This window comes from Mustela nigripes, chromosome 6 (genome assembly GCF_022355385.1).
Source record: "Mustela nigripes isolate SB6536 chromosome 6, MUSNIG.SB6536, whole genome shotgun sequence".
NCBI classification, from domain to species: Eukaryota; Metazoa; Chordata; class Mammalia; order Carnivora; family Mustelidae; genus Mustela; species Mustela nigripes.
In genome coordinates, this window is record NC_081562.1 from 42,719,712 (window position 1) to 42,740,634 (window position 20,923).

General features: G+C 37.0%; 2 protein-coding genes across 5 annotated transcripts in view; one reads left to right on the forward strand and one right to left on the reverse strand.

Annotated features, from left to right (window-relative positions):
- Positions 1-3,584, reverse strand: part of GLIPR1L1 (GLIPR1 like 1) — a 32,671-nt gene extending 29,087 nt beyond the window's left edge. Inside the window, exon 1 of the mRNA XM_059404459.1 lies at positions 3,408-3,584. Coding sequence (XP_059260442.1) covers positions 3,408-3,584 — 177 coding nt within the window. The remainder of the gene's footprint in view (positions 1-3,407) is intronic.
- A 6,643-nt stretch (positions 3,585-10,227) lies between these two features.
- Positions 10,228-20,923, forward strand: part of CAPS2 (calcyphosine 2) — a 49,624-nt gene continuing 38,928 nt past the window's right edge. For 2 of the 4 annotated variants that reach the window (XM_059404689.1, XM_059404690.1), the window contains exons 1-5: positions 10,238-10,296; positions 14,165-14,262; positions 16,765-16,814; positions 18,769-18,814; positions 18,907-19,032. In XM_059404689.1, coding sequence (XP_059260672.1) covers positions 14,182-14,262; positions 16,765-16,814; positions 18,769-18,814; positions 18,907-19,032 — 303 coding nt within the window. In that variant the 5' untranslated portion in view covers positions 10,238-10,296; positions 14,165-14,181. Of the gene's footprint in view, positions 10,297-14,164; positions 14,263-16,764; positions 16,815-18,768; positions 18,815-18,906; positions 19,033-20,923 lie in introns of all 4 variants that reach the window. The other 2 variants (XM_059404691.1, XM_059404692.1) reach the window with 2 other exon arrangements.

The following is a 20,923-nucleotide window of genomic DNA, read 5'->3' on the forward strand; positions in this document are numbered from 1 at the left end:
GTCTCTAATATTTTAGTAGAAAACAGCTCAAATTTTTCTCTTTTGGTTAAAATCTGCAGATTCTAAAAAATTCAGTGTACCCCAGGAAACATGAACAATGTGATACCGGGGCACATCATATTGCTCCAAATCAAGGATAAAGAGAAATTCTTAAAAGCCACCAAAGGAAAAATGCATATGATATACATAGGAACCAAGAAAATGGTCCAGCAGATTTCTCATCACAAATAATGTATGAGAAGATAGAAGACCCTGTGGTAACATTTTTAAAGTTCAGTTTAGAATTCTACACATAATGATAATATCTAGCAAAAATTAAGGAGATTGAAAGGTATCTAAAGATACAAATTTCCAGTTATAAATTAAGTGCTATCCATGTAATGTACAACATGGTTGATGAGAATGAACACCAAAGAAATGCAGATAAAATTAAATTTCCATACAATCTGCAGCCCATTGATGAATATTTGAGACAGAGTATGACACTCCTCAAAAAAACTCTCAACTGTTTTATGTTTATTGTTTTTTAAAGATTTTATTTATTTGAGAGAGAGAGAGAGAGAGAGCACACAAGCTGGGGGAGGAACAGAGGCAGAGGCAGAAGCAGGCTCCCTGAAGATCAGGGAGCTGCTACCTGGGGCTCAATCCCATGACCCTGAGATCAGGACTTGAAGAGAAGGCAGAAGACTGAGCCACTCAGGTGCCCCACTCACAACAGTTTTTTTTTTTTTTTTTTTTTTTTTTTAAGATTTTATTTATTTATCAGAGAGAGAGGGGGAGAGAGCAAGCACAGGCAGACAGAATGGCAGGCAGAGGCAGAGGCAGAGGGAGAAGCAGGCTCCCCGCCGAGCAAGGAGCCAGATGTGGGACTCAATCCCAGGACGCTGGGATCATGACCTGAGCGAAGGCAGCTGCTTAACCAACTGAGCCACCCAGGCGTCCCTCACTCACAACAGTTTTAATGGTCATGCTTTGAGGGAGGCAAAAAGTAACTTTAACTTGGCAATAGCCAGACCTCCAGGATCCTGTAAATCCTCTTTAACATATGCAAACCCTAGTGGAAACTTCTGTTGTCTTTAGCCCTCCCCCTGCCCTTTAGAAATATATAATTTATTGCTCCTCACAATCCCAGTGCAGCTTCTTCTGTCCATGGGTCTGGCCTGCTCTTTAATAAAAATTCCTTTTTGCACTGAAAATATTTCAAGATTTCTTTCTTGATCATTCCTTCTTGACCCACATCACATCAATGATGATTATGACTAACCCTGCTATATGGTATATAGTAAAGTTGTTAATGGAGTAAATTCTAGAAGTTCTCATCACAAGGAGAATTTTTTTTTAAATATTTAATTTATTTATTTGACAGACAGAGCTCACAAGTAGGCAGAGAGGCAGACAGAGAGAGAGGAGGAAGCAGGCTCCCCGCTGAGCAGAGCCTCCATCCCAGGACCCTGGGATCATGACCCGAGCGGAAGGCAGAGGCTTTAACCCACTGAGCCACCCAGGCGCCCCCACAAGGAGAAATTTTTATTCTTTTTTCATTCTTTTCTTTTGGTAGCTGTTTATATGAGAAGATGGACGTTACCTGAACCTACTGTGACAATCATTTCACAATGTAGGTAAAGCAAACCCTCATGCTGTATGCCTTAAATTTATACCATGATGTATGTCAATTATTTTTCAGTTCAACTGGAAAAAATATACAGTTAATAAAATTACATGATAGAGAAAAGAATAAGGAGAAACAAAGATTTTTATAATATACAAAATTGCTAGGATTAAAACCAACAGACTAAAGTATAAGTTAGTCATTTAGGCAGAAGGAAAATGATACCAGGTGGAAATATGGATATGCACAAAGAAATGAGGAGCACCAGAAAATTTAAAGGACAAAAATAACAAAAGCTTCTACACATTTACAAACATAAAACAAGGTAAATGCAAACAAGGATTGTTTCCATTCATGTCTTCTCCACCCTGGTCTTTTCTTCACTCTCCTTCAGCTAGTTATTTAAATTTAAATTAGTATTATGTATATCCTTTTATTGCTTCCTTTGAAGAACATAGCATCTATAGGTGTTTACACAGAATGTGTATATGTATTTACACACATATATGCATATGTACATGTGTGAATATTTACATACATATATAGGATGTATATATTTACATATACACACAAATATATGGGTACATATATTTAAATAGCATTTTAATGACATAAGATAGTCCTTAAGAAAGATATTCAAATAAATATAGAGAAACTGTTGTATAGCAAATCCATGTCAATGACCACGTTGACCTATTGGAGTTTAAAGTACATATTACATATTAAAATATTTTAACAATTCTGCATTAAAGAGATTAGTTTATTTTTGTTTAATCCAGTGTTTCCCAAACATTGTTGAAATCTCTTTCCCCTCAAAATATGCTTTCCCATGTAGCAGAAGAGTGGAGTTTTGAACTTTAGTGCCGGGGTTGTGATTTTATAATACTTCCATTTTATTTTCTGTTGGATAGAGAGGAAGAAAGCTGAAATAGATATGTTTTACAATGTAGCAACATCTGCATAGGACATAAACAAAACTATGCTGTCAACATTTATGTTCGTAATTTCATAATGATATATCTACAAGCCAGAAAAAATGCATGGGAAATTTCTTGCGTTAAAATTTATAGTCAAGCATTTATTTAAAAATTATGAATTCTATGGATTATTTTAATAGTCCAGTGTTTTCATGGTCATACTTCAGTAGAGTACTCTTTTTGGCTTAATGTCTATATGATGGAAGTCTGCAAAAGACACCATCAGTTCAATGTTTTTGGAATTGAACTTCACATATTTATTATTTTTCCATGGAAATGACAATCTGATATTATTCAAGTGTTGATTTCATTATTTACATCCTTGCAGAATATTTCTTAAAAATGAATACTATACATGTAGTACTGTTTCAACAACCTAGAGTTCATAAAATGTAAAAACAGGTAAGTGGACAAGAGAATCTCCATCACTGTGCTATTTCTTTTATACGAAGTATCTTGGTTTTGTGGCTTGGGAAGTGCTAGCCAAAATATGGGGGCGAGTTCTGGAAAGTTGTGAGAAATTGCAAAGTACATTTATTAAGCCTTAGTGATGAAATCCAAGCAGCTCCCAGACACCACCCTTCCCGGACCATTCCCCCACCTCCATCCTTCTCCCCCCACCCCCGGCCCCAAAGGAGGCTAAGCTTTGGCAATAGACAGCTTCAGGTTTTCCTTTCTCGTCCACTCCTATCACTATCCGGGAGGATAGCCCAGCTAATGAATTCATTTATAATTCATATAAATGAATCCATCAGATTTATCGCCCAGAGATACCTTACGAGGAACCAGAGAAAAAAAATCCCAGACCCGTTCTTTCTCACCATGTGTTTCATGTCAGCCGCGGGGGGCCACACTTTGCCTCGCAGCTCGTTATGAGAGTCCACGCACTGGTCTTGGAAATGCTGGTCTGTGATAGCAGGGACTTTAGCAGACGATTTGCTGGCTACCAGACAGAGACCTAAAGTCCACAAGCAACTCAGTTTTTCCCTCAGAACCATGGTGAGATGCAAAGGATGCTCTGAATGTGTGGACAGTAACCGCCAGGCCAGCCGTCATCCCTGGCCCCTGGGGACCACGCTCTCTACAGGCTCCATCCTCCTGCACAAGCTCAAGCTCAGCAAGCTCAGGGCGCTGATGCTCCGCAGGTTGCCCCGAGAGGGCGGGGCCAGAACCTAGGCAATACAAAGAGTAGGATTATCCCATCACAAAGCCCTGGGCTTCAGAAAAACGTGAGTCGCCCTCTGGTGCAGTTTTAACCATCCAGGGCGCTTTCTGCCGACCCAATCCAGAATCACTGCGGTGGGCTCCTAAATTGCTATCCAAATCAGACGCAGGGCACAGTGTTACGTAAAAAAGCAACATATATTAGATGCTGAAAACGGACCAGGCCTGTACAAAACTATATATTAGTTACACAGACTGAATATATAGTTTTATTGTTTTAAATAAACTACAGCATCATACTGCCCATATCTCCAGAAACTGGTAATAAAGCAAGAGCAGGCATTTTGTATATTCCACATAGTGTGATTATTACTTTGCCGAACAATAATTTAATAGTTTGTGTTTGTTTTCTCATTTGGAGACAGATTGCCTAGAAAGATAAAAATAGAGAGGGTAGCCAAGTAGCTCCTCTGGACAAAATTTCATAGTTGATATATGAACTTGGAACAAACCTAAGGTTTGTTTATAACCAAGTAAACTTCTGAGAAAGGATCAGTTTAGTGGACATTCTAAAGACTAAAGCAGAGTACATTTGATCTTATTTTACCTACATTGCAATACAAACCAACTTCATTTGGTTTAATATTTTATATCCATTATAACAGTTGTTATTTAATAATGTAAGGGCCTATTTTAGCCAGAGCGGCTTCATCTCTGGTTGAACAGCCATTTTGTTGTCTATACAGTAAAACATAAACTGACCCTGCCTCCCTCCCCCGCGCCCCAACAGGGTCCTCTTTCTGTAAGAGGTGGCCCCGAATGGTCAGTTTGATTCTCGATGCTTGGCGTGAAATAAAGCTTTGCTTGACCTAAGCTTTGCGTCAGTCTCGCTCCTTTGATTATGGACCTAACAATAATAAACCAGCATTTTTTGTGGGACATTAAATGATATTTTCCAGTATTTCTGTGTTTCAAATAAATACTTTTATTTGACGATTTAAGGTTGTTTACAATGCCATTTAATTTAAGTAAATACTTATTTATATCAACTGAATAGCCTAGTCAATAAATCTTGCTACTAAAAATCAACTTTGGTGCAACTAGGTACCATTTTTAAATAGAAAGTGGAAAATTAGGGGGTGCATCACTGTCTCAGTCGGTAGAACATGTGCCTCTTGATCTTGGGCTGGTGAGTTCAAGCCCAATGTTGGGTGTAAAGATTACTGAAAAACAAAATCTTAAAAAAAAAAAGAAAGCAGAAAATTAAATTACAAAATGGGGGGAAAATACAAGGATCCTAATGGAAATTCTATTGAGTAGTGGAGAAAATATTTGTCTGCCTCTGCTGATGGAGAATTATAATATATGCGACTTTAACATTACTTACACAGTCCAAACTGAGGTTTTCATGTCCCACACCCCGATCTGGATCCTTCCACAATTTCCCTATCTCAGTTAATGACAGCTTCATCCTTTTGATTGCTCAATCCTTGAACTTTGGAGACTTTGGTCCCTTTGCAAATTCTGTTGTCTTTGTCTTTACATTTTCAGAACATGACCACTGTTCAGCATTTGAAATGGCACTCCTTGATTTCATGGCTAATTGCAATAGCTTCCTGGTGAACTTTCCTGCTCCTGCTCCTAACCTCCTATAATTTATTCTCAAGACAGCAGTCAGAGTGACTGTACATAATCTTTAGCACACTTAAATACTTTGAGTGTCTGGTATGTTTTAGGCATTTTTCCTGATGCTTGGGATTACTACCATAAGAAATAAAACAAAGCAATCTGCCTTTCTGGGATTCTAGTGAAAGGAGAGAGAGGAAAAATGGTAAACACGATAAATAAATTCTATAGCATGATAAACTGATAATATTTATGGGAAAAATAAATCAGGCTAAGGAGTTTGGGAGCCCTGGCGTGGGTGTGGAGGTGAGGGTGGCAGACTGTGATTTCAAATAGGGTGATCAGTGTGGGTGTCTTTGAGAAGGTGATTTTTTTAGCAAATACTTGAAGGGGATGCAAGAAGGAAGCATGTGGCTACTGGAGAAAGAGTGTTCAAGGAAGAAGGAGTCTAAATACAGGTTGGAACTATAATACTTGGCAAAATCATGTGGAAGATGGGAGAGCTTAGTGATCATAGTTGAACTATTCTAAGGTCCTTGGATTTCCGGGGAAGAGTAGAAATATGGAATAATTTTGACTTTGGTTGTTGTTTTTTTTTTTTTCCTTTCTTAAAGATTTTATTTATTTGACACAGAGAGAGATCTCAAGTAGACAGAGAGGCAGGTAGAGAGAGAGAGGAGGAAGCAGGCTCCCCAGCAAGCAGAGAGCCTGATGTGGGGCTCAATCCCCGGACTCTGGGATCATGGCCTGAGCTGAAGGCAGAGGCTTTAACCCACCGAGCCACGCAGGTGCCCCTAATTTTGACTTTGTTAAGTGATGCATACATTTAAGAATAATTATTAAGAAATATTTTTTAAAATATCTTTTTGAGCATTGAGAATTTTTTTTGAGCATTTCCACGACTTCATTCTATTGTCTCTATGTATATTTATCTTCATATTCAAATATTTGAATACTAATTCTCAATATAGTGTCCAAAATGATCCTATTTAATATAAATCAGATCACTCCTCTGCTCAAAACCTTCCAACTGATGGCTTCTCATGGCAGTCAAAACAAAATCCCAAGGCTGTCCTCACTATTAACTTCAAGACCCTAACCAAGGAGACCCTTTTCTGATCTCATCTACTTTCCTTCCCTTCCTTTTCTCTCCTCCAGATACTCTGGCCCCTTTATTGTTCTTTTAAAAAGTGAAGGTCCTGGGCTCCTGGGTAGCTCAGTGGGTTAAGCCTCTGCCTTCGGCTCAGGTCATGATCTCCGGGTCCTGGGATCTGGCCCACATTGGGCTCTCTGATCGCTGGGGAGTGTGCTTCATCCTCTCTCTCTGTCTGCCTCTGCCTACTTGTGATCTCTCTCACTCTCTGTCAAATAAATAAATAAAATCTTAAAAAAAAAAAAAAAGTGACAGTGCTGCTACCTCAGGGCATTGCTCATTTCTTTTGCCTAGAACTCTTTTCCCCAGAAAACTACATTGTTAGTTTCTCATCTCTTTCAAATATTTGCTCAAAAGTCATCTTCTCAAAATACCTCAGAGTGGTATTTTACATTACCCATCCTACACCTATCACTTCCTATTGTCCTTTTTTTTTTTGCCCTATATTTTCCCATAGCCCTTATCCTCCTATCAGATATAATTTATTTACATTTTCATTTCTCCCTTCATTTGAATGTAAGCCCCATGAGGCAGGGATTGCTTATTATTATTATTTTTACTCCTGTATACCCAGAATCTCAAAAGAGTTCAATATTTGATGAACAAATTAATGAATCTTTTCAGACTCCAATCATTAGTTCCTTTTGAGAAGTCCTCCAATTAGAAGGAATCTTTTGTCATTAAGTCACCTCATGATCCTATATCTTATTACTTTCTTTCTCTTATCCCCTCTGTATTAGAGTTATCCAGAGAAACAGAACGAATAGACATAAATTCCCACCCCACTCCCTTTTACACACACAGGTACATACACACAGATTTTCAAGAAATTGACTCCTACAATTGTAGGAGCTGGCAAGCCTAAAATCTGTATGGCAAGCTGACAGGTTGAAGATTGAGATAAGAGTTGATGTTGTAGTCTTGAGTCTGAAGGCTAGAAACTCGGGCAAAATTTCTATGTTGCTCTCTGGAAGCAGAGTGCTCTGGGAACCTTGTCCTTTGGAGGTACTTTTGGAGACATCACCAAAAAGTCATGTCTGAGTAACTCCTTGGCCATGATGGATTAATTCAGCCTCTGGTCCCTCTTCACCTCCTGGGAGGCCTGAGAGTGGGACTGAAATTTATAACTGGAATCACAGGCTTGGCTACACTGGCGACCAGCCTCCATCCTTCCATTCTTTCTAAGAGTCACCTCATTAAAATAACAAAAGAAGGTTCATTGCTGGTAGCATTTAGGAAAATTCCAAGGGTTTTAGGAGTTCTGTGCCAGAAACAGGGAGGAAGATCAAATATATATTTCTTATGATAAATCACAATATCTCAGCCTTCCCTCTTTTTAAAACCCTCTGATGACTTCCTGTCATACTTATAAAATCCCAAATCCTAGGTTTGGCCCACAAGGCAAAACTGACGATGGCTAATCTCTGTCTCCTAGTCCACATTCTCCAATGGCTTACTGGCCTCAACCACATCCATCTGCCTGACAAGGATGCTCTATCCCCAAGTTTTTTGCGCTTATTCCCTGTGTCTGCAGAATTCCCTTCAGCAAACCCATAGGTGATCCTACAACGTTATCTTTTTCTGTCAATGTCTATCCAGTAACCCATTGTATTTTCCTTTACATTAATTGCTACCCAAAATGATATTTTATTTAATGTTTGTCACCTCAGATTTTAACCTTTACTGAAACAATGGTTTTTATTTGCTTTATTGCTATGTCTATAGCTCCTAGGACAGCTACTGAACATGTATGCCTTCAGTATATATTTATTAATGAGGAAATGAGCCCTCTTTAACTTTCTAATAATATTGTATACAATTGTAAGCTTTTTTAGAAATTATCTTATTAGAAATTATCTTATTCATCATATATACACTAGACGATCCATAACTATTTTAGACTCAATTTTAAAGGCAATAAATACTAGGTTGGCATATATACTTTACTTTTTCTAACCCTGGATGTTTGCAGATAATAGGTGTTCAACGGATGTTTGATGATCTTCACACGCAAATCATTTTAGATCTACAAATAACATAGGTTAACAAATGGATAATTTAGTATCGTTTTATGTATAAAGAAATTAATTAGCTGTAAGAGCAACAGAACTTTTGCGACTGTTTTGAAAATGGGCAAAAAAGTACAATTTATATGTAGGGGCCAAAGGCAGGCCACTCCAAATGTGCCACTTTGTTATACTGATTATTTTAAATAAAAGTTACTTAAGAAATGGCCAATGCAAAAAGAACACTCTGGCCTGCTGAAAGATAACCTCTTATTCCCTATCACCAGTGAGGAAATTTAGAGCCCAGGAGGCTTCATAAACAACACTTGTTACTATATACTAATATATATTAGTTACTATTCACTAATATAATATCCCAGCCCAAATTCTGTTTAGAATAATTTACTAAAGTTCCAAAGTTTTCTTTGTTTTGTCAACTCCTCACAGATTTATTGTCTCTTTGTCTGAAAAGTATAAAAACTGCCTGCTTTGGTCATTTCTTTAAGTCTCAATTTCATTATTGGGCCTCTGTGTGCACATGCCTTGTCTCTTTCCCTGTAGTCTGTCTTGTGTCAGTTTCATTCTTAAACCAGCAGGAAGACCACAAAGGGTAGAAGGAAAACGTTTTTCTCCTCTTTCTATATAGTCAATAATAACCCAACATTACTGCTTTTGTAATAGCTGTTTTAAGACAATGTTTTTTAAAAAAAAAGTATTCCTAAAGGCTTAGAGGCTTAGAGAACTGAAGCAATTTAGGTGTGCTAAGCTTAAGTGCCAGAAACAGACAAGAAAATGTCCTCATGTTATTTGCCTGAATAGTTATCTGTGGAATGGGCAAGGTAGGATGTGCATTAGAATTGTTTCAGTTCTTTAAAAACTTTTGAAAAGTTGAAGTTGAGTTTCTTGTTTCATTTTTACTTCATTTTTCCAGTTCAATATTGTTTTTCTTTCTGTGTGGGGAGAACGGGTCGATGAATTTTATATAGGGAAGAAATAGGAGTGATTACCTTATGCTCACTGCAAATGTATTTGTGTTTTTACTCCAAAACTGACTCCAACCTGCAGATTTAGATATATACATTTTGAGGGGAGCTAACTTTGAAAAGACGCTCTAGATTAGAAAAACAACTAGATTTTGTGGTTGGAGAACTGCATTAGGCGTTAGAGGGTCTTGGTTTTCTTTTGAGTATTACAGTTGGCTGTGCAATTCAGAAAGGTTACAGGCATATTACGGTGGAGTGGAACCCAAGAAATATCTCAAACCAGACCTTTCCTTTCATTGATTTGGAGTTGATGACCAAAGACATTGCATGGAGAGCAAGGAATAAAATGGAAATTTCCTGATTACTGGGCTTATTCCTTTTCTGTTGTATTGGTATTTTAATTTTTTTCTCTATATATCTGTATATCTATGTATCTATATTATATATCTCTCTATAATATTGTAAATCAGTCTTGTCTTTTTAAATAATTGCAGGTTCCTTGAGAGTGAACATTACAGCACAATTGTTCCCCTCATAACATCTCTCTGGAATCTGAACTCTTGGTAGATGCTCTATAAAATATATTAAATAGAACACAGTTAAATGAAGCATTATACAACAGCTGTCTAAATCCGGGCCGGGTATTGGCTCTCTCTCTGAGCAGAAGCCCAGATGAATGAGTCCTCTTCCAGATCCCCGCCGGGATTTAGAGGCGCCGCAGAACTAGTCCAGGGTTAAGGCTCAGAGGCCGCTGCAAGGATTTCAGCACCGCCCTGCGGTGAGTAAACCTGCAGGGTAGCCCTCCAGTGCTGGGCCCCTTTGGCAGAGGAACGACCCTACGGAGCATGGGGCAGGAGGTGGTGTGGAAGGAACGAAAGATTTGGGCCAAGAATCTTCTCTTCCCTGGAACCGGGAGAGAGTTTGGCGGCCCAGCGTGGGGACGCCTGTTCCTAGGCAACCTGCAGCCGCCGGCCTGGGCTTTCTGGAGTCTACCGGGAACTGTGTCTTTCCAGCTTGTCCTGTCTGGAGCTGTCTCAGGAGTTTCTCGGTAGAATTGCCCCAGTTGGTACCCTTTTCATCTTTCCCACTGTGGAACTGCTCTTTACCCAGCTTATTGGGTGAGTCAGGTTGGCTGTCCCCGTGTGTCCCACTCCAGTCCACGAATCTAAGATAGGAAGAGGGCGGAGCATCACTTGTACTTTGCAGGTGCCTTGATGTATAATCTTAACTTCGTGGGGAGTGATGTACAGACAATTACTATGGGATTAAGAATGATATCATGTTCATTCGGATACTTGGGTCTGTTATCAGCCGGGGCCCAAGATAAACTTGGTCCTCTCCTTGATTATGGGATGGATTGGATCAGTTTATTCTTCGCTTTCCTTTATGTTCTGATTTGGTATAACCATATTATAGCCGCTAATATCACTAACCAAGAGAGAAGTGGTGATAATTGCAATCGGAAGTAATCATCCTTAAAAAATGAGGGAAGTGGGTGATGAGTTCAGTTCTTTTTGGTAGCATCAAAGATAATACGGTAAGATTTGAATCTGTTTGTCAACAATATTCATACATGCTAAATGTAAAATCTCACCACTTGGCATCAGTTTGGGTGGAGACAGCCATTCAGAAGAGCTTTTCCCTGCTGCTACCACCTTCATTCCCAATATACCCCAACTGTATATTCTGTGCTATAAGGACAGACTTTGGTATGCATTCCAAAGATCCGCTCACATGCCATTTATTTGAAATTCTGATTCTTTTGCCACTATGTTTAGGTTTCTGGTGTTCTTGAGTCTCTGCATCTAATTCCTCTCTTATGATCTGTGCAAGCAAGGGTATAGTATTAGAAAGAGGTCTGAAACTGGTGTAAATTCATGCTCAATAATAATGGTAAATAATTTGGGAAAGTAAATGTCCCCATTTTGGGGTCTCAGATTCCTTAGTTTGAAAGTCAGAAGTTTGAGCTGTTTTTGTCTCTGCAGTTGTGGCCTAATTCTTTGACATAAGGTGTCAGTCACCTCACAGCTCTAATTCTATAGATCCTGGAGTGTTCCTCATGTGACAGTTGCCTTTTGATACTCCTGTTATATTGGAGTGAACCATTTGTATGCTACATAGTTCTGAAATAACTCACATTTGAGTTGACTGAATTTACTTACTTAACAAATATTTATTAAGTTTCTACTGTTTTCTATTCCTACTGGCTTTCTGTTAAGTGCTGAGATACAAGATGAGCAAAACCATAGTCCTTGCCTTTATGAGGCTTACAGTATAGTATGAAGGGTACTAGCTACCAGTCATTCTTTGAATGCCTTATCTATTGTTTGAGGACAGAATTTATATGTGGCTGTGGTCCTTTCATATTTAGGTTCAGAGGAAGGAAACGAAGAATATGTTTAAAATATGTACAGGTGGGGTGCCTGGGTGGCTCAGTGGGTTAAGCCTCTGCCTTCGGCTCAGGTCATGATCCCACATCAGGCTCTCTGCTCTGCAGGGAGCCTGCTTCCTCCTCTCTCTCTCTCTCTGCCCGCCTCTCTGCCTGCTTGTGATCTCTGTCTGTCAAATAAATAAATAAAATCTTTAAAAAAAAATCACTTTCTTTAAAACACGTACAGGTATTTGACTATGCATTAATTTCTTTATTGGCTAAAATATTTATTAAGTATCTACTATATTAAGGACATGAGATACCAACCTTCGTGGACGTGATAGTTTATTAGGGACATGAAAAGAGTTAATTACAAGTGAAAAGTAATGACTGTCAAGCTTGGGGAAGTACAGGGACTAGGGGGTCCTGGAAAGAGGATTTAAATTTTGCTGTTTTGTTATTTGCAAATGAGTCATGGTTGTATAAAGTGACCTATAGTGATTTGAAATGGCTATTGTACTTTCTAAGGTGTAAATAATTGTGTGGTTGATGTGTGGAGACAATCACTTAGCCGATTGTTCAGTGTCCCTGTTTCAACTTGGGTTTGTTGGCTGCTAACCATCATGGCAAATACAACAGCTTTTGTGATGTGATTAAAGCAAACGACAACTTTCTCTCCCCCCAACCAAAGCAATAACAACTTCAAAAAGTTGCTTCTTTGTGAAAGATAACTCAGAAAAAAAGTCAAATTATTCTTAAATCCAGTAATTTGTGATGTTTTCAGAATAGTCTACTGTTGGTTGGTAAGTCTTCCTGACATTACTCTTGGAGTAGAAATCTAATCTTGGGGTATGAGGTTTAGGGGAGGGGGCTATGGAAATGGGGTAGAGGGAGCCATACAGATACATTAGTGAAGAACTAGGATATCTTTCAGGATTTCATTGGGCCTGCAGTAAAACTACATTTTAATAGTAACAGTGATGGCTACCAGGTATTGAATAATCATGTTCTACTTAATACAGGAAGATGAGAAAGGTGCTAACATTAAACTCATTTAACATATTAGAAATATTGGCTCTGAAAGACTAAGTTTTTAACCAAGCGTACATTACAGGGAATGTCAAAAATTAGGATTTTAATGTCAGTCTATCTAACTCTATGCTGACACTGGGCCATGTTATCTTTCCTTAAAAATTAAGAAAAAAAAGTTTACTATTAAAATAAATCCAAGTCTAATAATAGAAAAAGAAAGTATGAATTGTTAAACAACATATCCTCAGTAATATAAGGTTGAAGTGTAAAATAAAATCTTCAAAATTTGTATCACTGAGATATTCACCTGATTTTTGTCTTGTACATTTTGGTTCAAGTTGATTATTTTCAGCATTCTTTTACATGCATTTTTACCAGTTGCCTCATCATTTCTAATTGGACCATCCACTCTATTTTATTCTTTGTATCAGAGAATACTGCTTGCATAACACATTTTTACATTTGCTTACCCCGGCAAAATCAAAACTCATAAAGATTTAAGAAAAGAGTAATGAAAATAAGTTTACATCACTTTGTGGTAGGGAAGTACAGGCACTTGTTTCCTGTTACTGCTGTAAAAAATCACTACAAAGACAGTGGTCTGAAACAACATAAACTCATTATTTTACAGTTCTGGAGGCCAGAAGCACAAATGGCCAGGCTACAAATCAGGGGCTAAAATCAAGATGTCAGCAAGGCTGGTTCCTTCAGGAGGCTCCAGGGGAAAATTCATCCTTGGCCTCTTCTTACTTGCAGAAACCGCTCAGGACGTCTTCCTCTCTTTTCAAAGCCAGCTTTCTCGTATCTTCATTCCTCTCTGACCTGCGCTTTCCTTCTTACATCTTCTCTTTCTTACTCTGATCGTCTTGTTCCTCCTTTTATAAGAACCCAGGTAATGACACTGGGCCTTCTAGATAATCCAGGATAATTTCCACACCTCAAAATCCTTTACGGAAATCACTTCTGAAGAATCCTCTTTGTCATGTAATGTAAACATATTCACAGGGTCCAGTGATTAGGACATGGACAGCTTCAGAGAAATCTATTCGGACTCGCATTTGCCTCCTAAGTGTTGTCCCACATAATGTAATTGCCCCACAAAAAGTTGATTTTGGTGAAAGAAGCAACAATGATTAACCACATGATTTCTTTCCATGAAGTAGTGTTATGGAGTTTGTATGACTTATTTAAAATTAGAGTAAGAGTTATCATTTTGTATGTTTTTACCTTTTTCCAAGTATAGTGCAGACGTAAACTTGAATGGATTTCGAGGTTAAAGGAATTGCTGCTTCTCTTACAAATCAAACTCAGCCATTCTCTGGAAGAAAGAAGCTGCTGCAAGTATGTGTGCTATATAATTTTCCTCTCATAGGATGATTAATTAAATAATTTTTTGACTCTTTTCTTCATGTTTTTATGACAACTTATACTCACAAATATTTAGGATCCATATTTTCTGGATTTGAAGATTTGAGTGGCCAAAACTGAAGATAATCATTATTGGAAAGTGGGTCATTACTTGAATTAGTTTTATTTTAAATAATCAAGCATGTTATTATTGTTTTCATATTCTTATTTAAAAAATTATCTATGTATATCTGCAGAAAAGAAAAGACATAAGGATAGTAGAAAGAAGAGAATATTAGTATATATTTTGTATTAGCTAGGTAGAAAGAGAATTAGAGCTTCTATCATTAAGACTTTTATTCTTCATAACCTTCATAATATCACCACTGTGTGTATATATATATCATTGATTAAGTACAAAGTTATAGCTGCTTTGTCCCTGTTCCCACAACAGAATTGGGTATATATAAATTTTAGTTTAGAAATACATAAAAGTGATAAGTATTTCCTTGCCATTTAAAAAAATATATATTATTTATTTATTTATTAGAAGGAGAGAGAGAGAGAGAGAGAGAGGGTATGAGCAGAGGGGAGGAGTAGCAGAAGAGAGAGAAGCAGATGCTCCAGTGAGCAGGAAGCCTGATGTGGGGCTTGATCCCAGGACCCTGAGATCATGACCTGAGCAGCAGGTAGACACTTAGCTGTCTGAGCCACCCAGGTGCCCCATACTCAGCTTTTTAAATAAAGGGGCAGCTAGTAGATATTTTTGGCTTTATGGGCTGTTGTTTCTGTTGCAACCACTTAACTCAGCTGTTGTAATGAGAACACATAGACATTTCATAAATAAATAAATAAATAGTTGTGTTCCAATAAAACTTTATTTACAAAAACAGAACTAAGCCTTAGTTTGCTGACCTCTGGCCCAGGGATTTATAAGCTATAATTTATTTTTCTTCTGAATTGGCTAGTGTAGTTTTGTTGGAATTAGCTAAGAAAGGTAACTGTCATTCTGAAATAAGTAGGTCTGTGACTTCAAGACTGTCTTTTAGTCTGTTAAAACATTTTCTGGGAGATGATCATGGTGATGACCATGACTACGACAACTATAGTTATATTCTATTTAGGTTTTCTTCCTAATCTACCCTGATGTTTCCCAAATACAATTAAGAAAATCTTTGGGGCACCTTGGTGCCCCAAACAACTCAGGTTTGAACTACACAGGTCCACTTATATGTAGATTTTTTAAAATAAATACAGTATAGTACTGCAAACGTCTTTTCTCTTCCTTATGATTTTCTTAACATTTACTTTCTCTAGCGTACTGTACTGTAAGAACGCAGTGTATAGTACATATAACATACAAAACGTGTCAATTGACTGTTTATGTTACCAGTCAACAGTAGACTAATAGTAGTTAAAGTTTTTGGGGAGCTAAAATTTATAAGTGGATTTTTGACTATATGGAGGAGGTAGCTGGCACCCTTAACCTCAGCATTGCTCAAGGGTCAAATTAATATATATATTCCAATTAACTGATCATTTCGTGATTTTACATTTCTACATTTTTAACTTTTTATTGGGATAATATTTAAACTAATGCCATATATTAAAGCTCATACTGAATTGAATTTGTTTTCTCTTTTATGATCAGTTAGAATGATGAAGCTCAATCTTGAACGTAATTTCTGTACTTGCTATCAGTACAACAGAAATGGCCAGTTAGACAACATTTCAGAAGTAAGGCAGAAGTGTTGATGCATGAATTGTTTAGTGGCCTTATTAACTTGAAGTTTTTCTATGACTTATATATATATTTATTGTATGGTATCTGAGCTCACTATAATTTTCCTATCTTTGCACAATTTTTTGGAAGTGAGACTGAACATCTACAAATGTATATGTATATATATGTCACTTCTTTGCTTAAATCCTACAGTTCTCTCATTACCTTTAGGACACGGTCCAAGGTCTTTGACTTGTATTCTGTAACAGCTCTGACCACCATTACTTTCTCACACTCCCCATTTCAGCCCTTTCTAGCTGCTAACTCCTGGGTGTGGGCCAGTGCAGGATGAGTTGTTCCTCCGGGCTAAAGCAATTTTCTTCCCTCTGTCTTAATCTGGCTAACTCCTACTCATCCTTCGGAGTTCCATTTAAAGGTTACTTTTTTGTTGTTTTTGAAAATGCTTCCTCAATTTCCTAGACTTGTTGGGTAAAATGCTATATGTAGTTACTCTGGCATAACACATTTTTTTTTTCCACATTATTGTTTGAGTGAAAGTCTTCCCTAGCCGACAGCACCCTGAGGATAAAGATGATCTGTGTTGCTTATCATCCTATGTCTCAAGCACAGTAGTGAGAGGCTTAATAAATATTTCTTACGTGGCATTTACTGAGAAAATGGTAGTCAGCTTTCTTGCATTGACTCATTGCTTATCTTTTAAAGTATAAATAAAGGGTATATATGTACTGATCTTTTTTTTTTTTTAATTAAAGCAAGGACAGACTCCAAGATCATGGGCAATCCAGAATCCTAGTCTACCTGTGTAAGTCACAGTTCTTCACACTTGAGCTGTTAAATGGGCAAATATTTATACTATATTAACAAGTAAAAAAAGAAAGCAAATTCTCAGATACCATACATTGATATGTAGTTATGATTGTGAACCATAGAAAACTGATGTGGATATGGATAGCCTGAAAATTGCCATGCCAAAATTAAAGTAGGTTAATAGGATTGAGGGTAATAAAATACTTCTCTGTTTTGTATTTTATTTAATATTCTTACATTTTCCTGAAAAAGTTTAACTCCTGTTGTATTTGGAAAATTCAGTTAAATGAATTTATTAAATTTATTAAGCAATGTGTGAAATTTTGAATTTGATAACTGGGATAGCCAAAATGAATTTAATGGGAAATATCTGTGGCTTTGATCTTATCTTGATGGATATGACAATTTTACCAGTCTTCTTTTAAATGACTTTATATGCGGACTAGACTACATTAATTCATGTTTTATATTTTACATTTTTGACTTTTACGATTTGAAAGGCTATGACTTTTATATCCTTCCAAGTATTTTATACTATAGCGCTTATTAGAAAATAGAAGGTAAAATCCTAGTTCTTTGTTAGGCTTGGCCATCTGAAATTAGCATTTTTATCGATGAAAAATGGGCAAGTATCAGCCATTTCATGTGGTTCTACATAACAGATACCTGTGTGCTCATCTAGCCAAAGAATCAGGGTATGAGGTACGTGCAAGTTCTTGATGCAAGATACTCAGTATGTATTGACAATCAATTATGTGCTGGTAGATATTTAACAGCTGGTTTCCTGAAAGTGTGTTATAAGTTTATTTTAAATTTTACTTGTTAATTATGAATAAACAAATATATTTTAAGTTGGTTATAAATTTACTGATACAGAGGACATATGGTAAGCAATTTACAAATACTAACAAAATGTATAAACTCTTTTTTATAAATTCCACATAGCCAATTGATCCTCACAGAATGCTTTCTTTGTTTCTTGCTGAATTCTGGTATCTGTAGCCATCTGACGGTTTCAGTCTGTGAACTAGTGTAATTCCAATGTGAAAGTTGGTTGATTTTTTTAATTTATTGTAAAGTGATGTGAGTGATCTATTTGTTGACTTCTGTAATAGTTTAGGATCCTGGGACAATATTTCCTCAGTTTTTTGTTACCCACCATGTGACAGTTACAGATCCGATACAGTTTTAAGTCTAATCTGAATGATTAATGTTTTCTCCATGACTGTTTTAAGTCTAAGAGAGCAAAAAATAATAAATCAACTCCTAATTCATAGCATTTGCTAGTTTTTGAGTAAATGACCCACTGTGGCTGATTTCAAGCTATGTGTATAGTATCACTGAGCATGACTTGGAAAGAGAGACATACCATTATATTACCATACAAATACCATACATGTACATAACCTCTAGAACATAGACAATAGTGAAATATGGTAGAGTCATTAGGAAGTGATGAATTTGAGTATTTATTACCTTTGTTTTTAATATAACTTATTTATTTTTAATTTTTTTATAATTTTATTTTTAATAATGCTTTGTTAACAAACAGCACAAAAACTGCTGCGTATTTAACAAAAGCCTTTCACAGCTTGTAGGTGCAGCACACCTTTGGCTTTAGTGTACCTTTTTATTTATTTTAAGATTTTATTTATTTATTTGTCAGAGAGAGAGAGAGAGAGAGAGAGAAAGAGCATGCACAAGCAGGCAGAGGGGCAAGCAAAGGGAGACAGGGAATCTGCAGACTCCCCACTCAGCAAGGAGCCTGATCTGGGACTCGATTCCAGGATCCTGGAATCATGACCTGAATGCAAGGCAGATGCTTAACCGACTAAGCCACCCAGGCATCCTTAGTGTACCTTTTTATATGAGCTGTAGCATATACGATTTGCAACTATTAAAGCCTCATTTTAAAAAGTTATGGGATGCATATAGATTATTTCTTTCAGGGTTCCACAACTTGATTTGGGAAGCCTCGTTGACTCTGATGAAGAGGTAATTTTTACTTGGTATTTATTTACTATAATAAACATTTGAACACACTATTGCATGTAGTGTGTAATAAGTATTCTTTAATTTTATTTTAGGATGATTTTTCACATATTCCACTTAGTACTGCGCATATTCATTTTAACCCACCAAATTCATCTTCTGCTCTTAGTTGGGTCACACCATGTCAGATATCACATACCCAGAATCATCTAAATGAACTGGTTAGTATTTATTTCTTACTACCAACTTTCAGAATTATAATGGGCATTTAAGCACTGTATTTAGTCCAGAAATTTCATTATGTTCAGTCCATGTTTTGTCCAGTTTAAGTATTTTATATATTAAGATCCCAAACAATCATGTTGGTGAAATAATTCTACTTCGTTTTACATTTTTTTCACATAGGAATAGTATTTTAAAAATGTCTTATACAATTAGTAAAGTACAGGTTTATCCTAATAGGAAATCCAGGAATTTAAAAAATATGGTAGATTATTAGACCAGATCTTGCTTGATTTTGTCTTTTGATTTTTGCTATTATTGATGTAGTTGTTTTGAACTCTTTTTGCTTCACGGTCTAAATTTTAAAGTAGAAAAGTGATTTCAGATGTTTCAATGACCCTGTTTTATTCCAAAACTGTCATCACTCTGTGATTGTCTTCTGGCTTTTGTTGAGAGATTTTTTTTAACATCATGAATTGCTGAAGTTATGCTTTTATTTAATGCTAATTAGGTATAAATTCATCATGAATATAGGAACAAACTCACCATAATAAATTTAATGGTTTTTCATAAGATTTGTCTCTGGAAATTAACTTATACTTTGAGCTACTGGTATGCTATGGAGTAACTATAAGTAACTATACTTATTCCAAACTATATCCTTGGGACAATATTTACACTTCAAAAAATATTTAGTGTTTTATTCTGTGTTATGAACACAAGTTCTGATCAGTATTCTATGAGGAGGGCTTGCTTTTCTGTCTTTGTTAGTCTTTCTTCTATAGCTGGTTCTATTTTTTTAAATGTGTGTGTGTGTGTTTGTGTGTGTGTGTGTGTGTTTGAGAGACAGAAAGTGTGTGTGCACGGGGTGCAAGGGAGGGGCAGAGGGAGAGGGAGAGAGACTCCTAAGCAGGCTTCACGCCTAGCACAGAGCCTGATGCAGGGCTTGATCTCAAGACCCTGAGATCATGACCTGAGTGGAAATCAAGACTCAGAGGCTTAACCAATTGAACTACCCAGGCACCCTTAGCTGGTTCTATTCATGCTCTCCTTGGTCTAATTTTGGATAAATTGCACCCTAGTCTGTATCATGCTACAGTTTTCACCCTGAAACTTCATTTTCTCCTCTAGGTTATGCTTAGATATTATCAACAGTTTTGAAGGGGCTGGCTTCATCCTCCTTTGGTGTGACTATCCCCCTTTGGGCCAATATATATGTCATTGCGTTTGCTTAGTACTCTTTTCAGATTTCACTTATCCATTGGCTTTGTTATCTTACTCCCATGGGAATGTGGTAGGGAACCAAATACTACCAGAATGTGATATATCTGAAATTCTACAAATGACAACCAGCACTTAGTGTTCTTGATCTCTAATTCCTTAAGTATTCTGGAAGAAATGTTTTTCTGGGGCAGGAATAGAAGGCTTATCTAAAACTCCCTAGAAAGAAAAGTTAATTTTTGTCTTCCCAAATTATTTTAGAACGAGGACTGATCTTTAGTAGGGAAACCAGGTGCAGGCTTCCTGCTTTTTAAGGCCACTGCCCATTCTGAGCAATTCCATCTGCTTTGATTGCTCAGTGACGCTATACCAGCTAAATGTTTTAAATATCACCTCTGGGGGTGTCTGGGTGACTCAGTCAGTTAAGCATTTGCCTTGGGTTTAAGTCAAGATCCTGGGGTCCTGGGATTGAGCCCTGCATAGTGCTTCCTGCTGAGCAGGAAGCCTATTTTCCCTCTCCCTTTACCCCTCCCCCGGACTCGTGAGCATGCTCACTCTTGTCTCAAATCAATAAAATCTTTTTTTTTTTTTTTAAGCCACATATCTTTGTATCCTGTCTTTCTTTCTTTCTTTCTTTCTTTCTTTCTTTCTTTCTTTCTTTCTTTCTTT